The sequence below is a fragment of the Larus michahellis genome, unplaced genomic scaffold, assembly GCF_964199755.1.
Source record: "Larus michahellis unplaced genomic scaffold, bLarMic1.1 SCAFFOLD_605, whole genome shotgun sequence".
NCBI lineage: Eukaryota > Metazoa > Chordata > Aves > Charadriiformes > Laridae > Larus > Larus michahellis.
The window spans coordinates 3,461-12,164 of record NW_027435905.1 but is presented as its reverse complement, the minus strand read 5'-3'; the positions used below and the strand labels follow the sequence as shown (position 1 = coordinate 12,164).

The 8,704-nt window shown below is 72.8% G+C and overlaps 1 protein-coding gene across 1 annotated transcript; it reads right to left on the bottom strand.

Moving 5' to 3' along the window:
• Nucleotides 1-2,414: 2,414 nt before the first annotated feature.
• On the bottom strand, nt 2,415-8,438 carry TRAPPC14 (trafficking protein particle complex subunit 14; the record flags this gene model as incomplete). Its single annotated transcript, XM_074571338.1, is given in 11 exon segments — nt 2,415-2,608; nt 2,703-2,857; nt 2,970-3,133; nt 3,265-3,347; nt 3,787-3,934; nt 4,048-4,168; nt 5,043-5,129; nt 6,601-6,733; nt 7,678-7,773; nt 7,897-8,148; nt 8,150-8,438. Coding segments are annotated over 11 exon segments (1,586 nt in total), but the record flags the coding sequence as incomplete, so codon positions are not given.
• Nucleotides 8,439-8,704: the final 266 nt, after the last annotated feature.

Genomic DNA, 8,704 nt, shown 5'->3' with positions numbered 1-8,704 from the left:
ACATCCCCGTGGGGCTAGCTGTCGTCCCCGTGGGGCTAGCTGTCCCGTACCCCCGTCCCCGTGGGGCTAGCTGTCGTCCCTGTGGGGCTAGCTGTCCCTTACCCCCATCCCCGTGGGGCTAGCTGTCATCCCCTTGGGGCTAGCTGTCCCTTACCCACATCCCCGTGGGGCTAGCTGTCGTCCCCGTGGGGCTAGCTGTCCCTTACCCCCGTCCCCGTGGGGCTAGCTGTCATCCCCGTGGGGCTAGCTGTCATCCCCGTGGGGCTAGCTGTCCCGTACCCCCATCCCCGTGGGGCTAGCTGTCATCCCCGTGGGGCTAGCTGTCCCTTACCCCCGTCCCCGTGGGGCTAGCTGTCATCCCCGTGGGGCTAGCTGTCCCTTACCCACATCCCCGTGGGGCTAGCTGTCGTCCCCGTGGGGCTAGCTGTCCCGTACCCCCGTCCCCGTGGGGCTAGCTGTCGTCCCTGTGGGGCTAGCTGTCCCTTACCCCCATCCCCGTGGGGCTAGCTGTCATCCCCGTGGGGCTAGCTGTCCCTTACCCCCGTCCCCATGGGGCTAGCTGTCCTCCCCGTGGGGCTAGCTGTCCCGTACCCCCATCCCCATGGGGCTAGCTGTCGTCCCCGTGGGGCTAGCTGTCCCGTACCCCCGTCCCCGTGGGGCTAGCTGTCGTCCCCGTGGGGCTAGCTGTCCCTTACCCCCATCCCCGTGGGGCTAGCTGTCGTCCCCGTGGGGCTAGCTGTCCCTTACCCCCATCCCCGTGGGGCTAGCTGTCGTCCCCGTGGGGCTAGCTGTCCCTTACCCCCATCCCCGTGGGGCTAGCTGTCGTCCCCGTGGGGCTAGCTGTCCCATACCCCCATCCCCGTGGGGCTAGCTGTCGTCCCCGTGGGGCTAGCTGTCCCGTACCCACATCCCCGTGGGGCTAGCTGTCGTCCCCGTGGGGCTAGCTGTCCCGTACCCCCGTCCCCGTGGGGCTAGCTGTCATCCCCGTGGGGCTAGCTGTCCCTTACCCCCGTCCCCATGGGGCTAGCTGTCATCCCCATGGGGCTAGCTGTCCCTTACCCCCATCCCCGTGGGGCTAGCTGTCATCCCCGTGGGGCTAGCTGTCATCCCCATGGGGCTAGCTGTCCCGTACCCCCATCCCCGTGGGGCTAGCTGTCCTCCCCGTGGGGCTAGCTGTCCCTTACCCCCATCCCCGTGGGGTTAGCTGTCATCGCCGTGGGGCTAGCTGTCCCTTACCCCCATCCCCGTGGGGCTACCTGTCGTCCCCGTGGGGCTAGCTGTCCCTTACCCCCATCCCCGTGGGGCTAGCTGTCATCCCCATGGGGCTAGCTGTCCCTTACCCCCGTCCCCGTGGGGCTAGCTGTCGTCCCTGTGGGGCTAGCTGTCCCGTACCCCCATCCCCGTGGGGCTAGCTGTCGTCCCTGTGGGGCTAGCTGTCATCCCCGTGCGGCTAGCTGTCCCTTACCCCCATCCCCGTGGGGCTAGCTGTCGTCCCCGTGGGGCTAGCTGTCCCATACCCCCATCCCCGTGGGGCTAGCTGTCGTCCCCGTGGGGCTAGCTGTCCCGTACCCACATCCCCGTGGGGCTAGCTGTCGTCCCCGTGGGGCTAGCTGTCCCGTACCCCCGTCCCCGTGGGGCTAGCTGTCATCCCCGTGGGGCTAGCTGTCCCTTACCCCCGTCCCCATGGGGCTAGCTGTCATCCCCATGGGGCTAGCTGTCCCTTACCCCCATCCCCGTGGGGCTAGCTGTCATCCCCGTGGGGCTAGCTGTCATCCCCATGGGGCTAGCTGTCCCGTACCCCCATCCCCGTGGGGCTAGCTGTCCTCCCCGTGGGGCTAGCTGTCCCTTACCCCCATCCCCGTGGGGTTAGCTGTCATCGCCGTGGGGCTAGCTGTCCCTTACCCCCATCCCCGTGGGGCTACCTGTCGTCCCCGTGGGGCTAGCTGTCCCTTACCCCCATCCCCGTGGGGCTAGCTGTCATCCCCATGGGGCTAGCTGTCCCTTACCCCCGTCCCCGTGGGGCTAGCTGTCATCCCCGTGGGGCTAGCTGTCCCTTACCCCCATCCCCGTGGGGCTAGCTGTCATCCCCGTGGGGCTAGCTGTCCCGTACCCCCGTCCCCGTGGGGCTGGCCGTCCCCTCCCCGCATCCCCCCCCAGAGCCATCTCTGGGTGTCCCCCCCCGAGTCTCCTCCCTGTCCCCATTGTCCCCATCGCCCCGGTTGTGTCCCGTCCCCCCCCCCCCCAGGACACCCCCCTTTCTGGTGTCACCCCCAAACCCCCCTCCCAGCGCCGTGGCCGCCCCGTCCCTTCCTCCGACCCCGTCCCACGTGCCTCCCTCCGCCGGGTCCCCGCTGTCGTCCCCCCCCCGCCCCGTGTTTGTGTGTCCCCCCCCCGGCCCCGGTGGACCCCGGTACCTCATGAGGTGGCTGCGGGACGGCTGCTGGTGGGAGAAGGACTGGGACCGGCCCAGCCCCGCCTGGTGCCGCTCCACCAGGTCCCTGACGGCCGGGCTACTGGGGCTACTCTTGCGCGAGACGGGCCGAGCCTCGGGGGGGGGGTTGGCCACGCTGGCCGTGAACTGCAGCTTCAGCTTCATGTGCTGGGACAGCTGGGGAGGGGGGACACGGGGAGGTGACGCCAACGGCGGGACGGCGGGAGGGGGTCCCCTGCCGGGGTTGGCAGCGGGGGGCCGGTGGCCTCACCTCGAAGAGGCCGGCCCGCAGCGCCTGGAAGGCCACGCGGATGGTGAGGGCGCTGCCCTTGCGGGAGTAGCCCAGGTTGTTGAGCGGCGTGTGGCAGACGATGGCGTCCAGGGCCGCCTGCGTGGCGCGGCGTTCCTCCCCGGAGAGCTTCTTCCCTGCGGGGGAACGGCCACGGGATTGATTCCTTAAAGCCCCAACTCGCCCCCAGGTCGCTTCCAGCGCCCTCCCGGCTACCAAACCGCCCCGTCCCCTCCCCGCTGTCCCCACCAGCCGTGGCGGTCTCGGGGGTCCAGACGAGGCGGACGGCCAGAAAGTCCTGCAGGTCGTTGAGCAGCGTGTAGGTGACGGTGAAGCGCTGCCTGGCCCGCACCGGCGACTCGCAGGCGGCCGTCATGACGAAGCGCGGCCGCTCCAGGCGGATGCTCGGCAGCCTGAGGACGGACGGACGGACGGACGGGTGGTTAGCGAGGCGGGGTGGAGCCCTGCGTCCCCCTCCTTGGCGTGGGGGGGGGACCGGCGGGTCCCCCCCCGGCTCGGGGACGGGACGGGGGGCGGCTCCCACCTGTAGTGCGTGTAGATGCTGCTGGTGAAGGGCAGTTTCGGCGTCGACCACTGGATCACGGCCACCAGCGGGACCTCCAAGCCCTGGGCGGGGGGGGTGGGGGGGGAGCACAAGGGACAACGGGTCAGAGATGTCGCCGTCACCCCCGCTCCCAGCGAGGACGGTCCCCAACGTGTGTCCCCCCCCCCCTCCCCGAAGCTCCCCGGCAAGGACAAAGACCCCGGGGCCCACCGAGAAGGACAAGGACGGCCACCCCGTGTCCCAGCCAGGGCGGCCTCCGCCGCCCCCCGGGGGAGGACGAGGATGCCAAGGGCAAGGACGGGGTCCCCTGGGCCACCGAGGGGGACGGTGGCCCCCTCATCCCGGCCCAGAAACAACCCCCCCCGCCGCCCCCCATGAGGACGGTCCCTGCCCGGCGCGTCCCCCGGCGTCTCCTCGCCCCTGTCCCCGCAGCGGTCGTCCCCCCGCAGCCCTGGCGGGTGCGTGGCGGGGGGGTGTGTGTCCCCCGCGGTGTCCCCTCACCTCCTTGGCGTCCTCGGGGGGCCTCTCGGGCGCCTGGAGCTGGAAGAGGAAGTTGTGCTCCTCGAGGGCGCTGAGGGCGCAGGGAGAAGCCGAGCCGGCCCCGGCCACGCGGCAGAAGGCGCCCACCGGCACCTCGCCCGAGTGGTGGCTGCGGGACGGACGGGGCGCGGGGACAGTTCAGCGACACGGCGGGGACGTGGCGGCCGGGGGGGGGGGGGGGCTGAGGGGGACGGACGGAGTCCCCGGCGTCCCGGCACTCACCAGACGTCATCGACCAGCAGCACGGAGCCGTCGGGCATGACGGGCAAGTAACTGGCGTTGAAGTTGGGCAGGATCCGCACGTCCCACAGCGAGATCTCCTCCTGCGACCAGCCGTTGAGCACTGCGGGGTGGGGACGTCGGGGGGACGGCCCGGGGGACGACGGGGACGCCAATGCGAGCCCGACCGACCCGCGTCACATCATCCTCCCCTGCCCCACGTCATCCTCCCCTGCCCCACGTCATCCTCCCCTGCCCCACGTCCTCCGCTCTGTCGCGGCCGCCCCACAGACGACGCCTCTGGGACTCCTGTCCCCATGACAGACGCCCCTGGGACCCTTCTCAGCCACCCGTCCCCTCTGTCCCCATCCCAGCCACCCCTGTCCCCATCCCAGCCACCCCTGTCCCCCCTGTCCCCATTCCAGACACCCCTGTCCCCCTGACAGACACCCCTGGGACCCTTCTCAGCCACCCCTGGGACCCCTGTCCCCATGCCAGCCACCCCTGTCCCCATGCCAGCCACCCCTGTCCCCATGCCAGCCACCCCTGGGACCTTTCTCGGCCACCCCTGTCCCCATCCCAGACACACCGAGACCCCTGTCCCCATCCCAGACACCCCTGTCCCCCCTGTGCCCGTCCCAGCCACTCCTTGTCCCCATGACAGACACCCCTGGGACCCTTGTCTCCATCCCAGCCACTCCTGGGACCTTTCTCAGCCACCCCTGTCCCCCCTGTCCCCATCCCAGACACCCCTGTCCCCATGACAGACACCCCTGAGACCTTTCTCAGCCACCCCTGTCCCCCCTGTCCCCATGACAGACACCCCTGGGTCCCTTCTCAGCCACCCCTGGGACCCCTGTCCCCATCCCAGCCACCCCTGGGACCTTTCTCGGCCACCCCTGGGACCCCTGTCCCCATCCCAGACACCCCTTGTCCCCATCCCAGACACCCCTGGGACCCCCGTCCCAGCCACCCCCGTCCCCGTGAGGGCCCCCCACCTTTGAGCACGGTGAGGTACTTCCCAGAGACGGTGAGCTGGCGGCATCGCACCACGGGCGGGGGCAGCACCGTCAGCAGGGTGCTCACTGCGGGGACGCGGCAATCAGGGGACGCGGGGACGCCGCGGAGGGAGGGAGAGGGGGGACGCGGGGAGGGAGGGAGAGGGGGGACACCGCAGAGAGGGAGAGGGGGACACCGCAGAGAGGGAGAGGGGGACACCGCGGAGGGAGGGAGGGGGGGATGCGGGGAGGGAGGGAGAGGGGGACGCCGCGGAGGGAGGGAGAGGGGGGGACGCCGCGGAGGGAGGGAGAGGGGGGGACGCCGCGGAGGGAGGGAGAGAGAGGGGGGACGCGGGGAGGGAGGGAGAGAGAGGGGGGACGCGGGGAGGGAGGGAGAGAGAGGGGGGACGCGGGGAGGGAGAGGGGGACGCCGCGGAGGGAGAGGGGGACGCCGCGGAGGGAGAGAGAGAGGGGGGGACGCCGCGGAAGGGAGGGAGAGGGGGGACGCCGCGGAAGGGAGGGAGAGGGGGGACGCCGCGGAGAGGGAGGGAGAGGGGGGACGCCGCGGAGAGGGAGGGAGAGGGGGGACGCCGCGGAGGGAGGGAGAGGGGGGACATGGAAAGGAGGACACGGAGAGGGAGAGGGGGACGCCGCGGAAGGAGGGAGGGGGGGGACGCCGCGGAAGGGGGACGCGGAGAGGGAGAGGGGGACGCAGGGAGGGAGAGGGAGACGCCGCGGAGGGAGAGGGGGGACGCCGCGGAGGGAGAGGGGGGACGCCATGGAAGGAGGGAGAGGGGGGACACGGAAAGGGGGACGCGGAGAGGGAGAGGGGGACGCAGGGAGGGAGAGGGGGGACACGGGGAGGGAGAGGGGGGACGCCGCGGAAGGAGGGAGAGGGGGGACACGGAAAGGGGGACGCGGAGAGGGAGAGGGAGACGCCGCGGAAGGAGGGAGGGGGGGGACACGGAAAGGGGGACGCGGAGAGGGAGAGGGGAACGCCGTGGAGGGAGAGGGGGGACGCCGCGGAGGGAGGGAGAGGGGGGGACGCCGCGGAGGGAGGGAGAGGGGGGGACGCCGCGGAGGGAGGGAGAGGGGGGGGACACGGGGAGGGAGGGAGAGGGGGGGGGACACGGGGAGGGAGGGAGAGGGGGGACACGGAAAGGGGGACGCGGAGAGGGAGAGGGGGACGCAGGGAGGGAGAGGGAGATGCCGCGGAGGGAGAGGGGGGACGCGGGGAGGGAGAGGGGGATGCCGCGGAAGGAGGGAGGGGGGACACACGGAAAGGGGGACGCGGAGAGGGGAGAGGGGGGATGGGGAGGGGAGACGCCGCGGAGGGAGAGGGGGATGCGGAGAGGGAGAGGGGGGGACGCCGCGGAGAGGGACGCGGGGAGGGAGGGAGAGGGGGGACACGGAAAGGGGGACGCGGAGAGGGGGGACGCAGGGAGGGAGAGGGGGGACGCTGCGGAGGGGAGGGGGGGACACGGAAAGGGGGACGCGGAGAGGGGAGAGGGGGGACGCCGCGGAGGGAGGGAGAGGGGGGACGCGGGGACGCCCCTACCCTGCGCCTTGAAGGCCCCCTGCTCCTGGCGGAAGACGTGGGCGGGCGCCCGGCTCTGCAGCAGGTTCAGGTACCCGCCGCCCTCCTGCAGCTCGGGGGGCTCCGTGTCCCTTTTCCACACCGTCACCACGATCTGGGGACGGCAAAGACCCCTCTGTCCCCACGGCTCCCCCCCCGTCCCCGTCCCCGTCCCCCGCGCGGCTTCGTGGACCCGGAGAGAGGGGGGGAGCGGGGCTGGATCTCCGTGCCGGCTTCGCTGTCCCCCACCGTCCCCCCCCCCCCCGGGACGGTGTCCCCTCCCGCTCTTGAGGTCCCCACGTTGCCCTCCCCAAAATCCCCACGGCTGCGCCCTGCCCCACGTCCCAGCCGGCGGCGTCCATCCCCCCCCCCACCCCGGAACCATCTCCCATCCCACGTTCTCCCCCTGGTGCTGGCTCCCGTCCGATGTCCCCCCCCCCCGATGTCCCCCGAGGTCCCCTCCCGTGTCCCCGACGTCCCTCCCACTGTCCTCTATGTCCCCCCCCGCCGCTGTCCCCGAGGTCCTCTCCCATGTCCCCGATGTCCCCCCCGTGTCCCCGATGTGTCCCCTCCCACTGTCCCCGAGGTCCCCTCCCATGTCTCTGAGGTGTCCCCCCCACTGTCCCCCCCCGCCTGTCCCCGAGGTCCCCTCCCGTGTCCCCGATGTCCCCCCCACTGTCCCCGAGGTCCCCTCCCATGTCTCTGAGGTGTCCCCCCGCTGTCCCCCGCCCCGCTGTCCCCGAGGTCCCCTCCCGTGTCCCCCGATATCCCCCATACTGTCCCCGAGGTCCCCCCCACTGTCCCCGAGGTCCCGTCCCCCCGCTGTCCCCGAGGTCCCCTCCCGCGTCCCGAGGTCCCCTCCCGCGTCCCCGAGGTGTCCCCCCCGCTGTCCCCCCCCCTCCCGCTGTCCCCGAGGTCCCCCCCCGGCTGTCCCCGAGGTCCCCCCCCCCCGGCTGTCCCCGAGGTGTCCCCCCCCGCTGTCCCCCCCTTCCCGTGTCCCCGATGTCCCCCCCCCGCTGCCCCCGATGTCCTCCCCCGTGTCCCCCCCCAGTCCCTCACCTTGGCCTTGACGGTGCCGGGCGGCAGCTTGTCCAGGGAGATGGTGAGGGGGAAGATGACCTCGTCCGTGGACACGATGGGATCCTCCACCGGTATCTGGGGACGCAGCGGGGCCCGGTGCCACGGTGACCCTGGGCCACGTCCGTCCCCCCCCCCGTCCCCCGCCCCCTCCTTGTCCCCACGGTCCCCCGTCCCCCCGTCCCCGTCCCCGTCACTCACCCCGGCGGCGGGGCGGCCCGGGGGGCCCTGGCTGTGCGTCAGCAGGGCCCGGCAGTCCCGGAAGACGGTGGGTTCCGGCGAGGCCCCGCTCCCGGTGCCGTCGCCGGTGGCGTCCGCCTCTCCGTCGCCGTCCCGGTCCCCGCCGGTCTCTGTGGCGCCTGGGCTGACGCTGGCCAAAGCGGCCAGCGAGGCGGCCAGCTCGGCCCAAGGCGGCCGGCCCGGCCCGGTGCCGCCGCCGCTACCGGGACGGCAAGCGGAGCACCAGGAGGAACCTCACGGTCTCGCCCAGGTAGAGGTGGTTACGGCGGGGCAGAGCCCGGTACCGGCCCGGTTCCCCCGACAGCAGCTCCCGGGCCGCGAAAGGCACCGCCGGGAAATACATGAAGTAATCGCACTGCGACTCCATGGGTACCGGCACCGGCGGGGCGACCTAAGGACCGGGAGAACCGGGGAGAACCCGGAGAGGGGGGAGGCCGGGCCGGACGTGCCCGGAGGGTCTCCCGGAGGGTCTCCCGGAGGTGCCGGGAGCGGAGCCGGGCCGGGCCGGGGGGCTCCCGGGAGCGGGGCCGGGGCCGGCTCCGCGCGGCGCTACCGGAGCCACCGGGCGCTGCCGGGAGGAGCGTGCGCAGAGCGCGGGACCGAGCGCCGAACGGCAGGCAGGGCCGGGCAGCCGAGCGCCGAGCGCATCGATGCCGCACGCGGATCGCTCCTCCTCCCCCCCTCCCCTCCCCTCCCCGGAGGGGCGGGACTTCCTCCTCGCGACACACCCCCCCACCCCTCCCCGCCGAGTGATTGACAGCAACAGCAC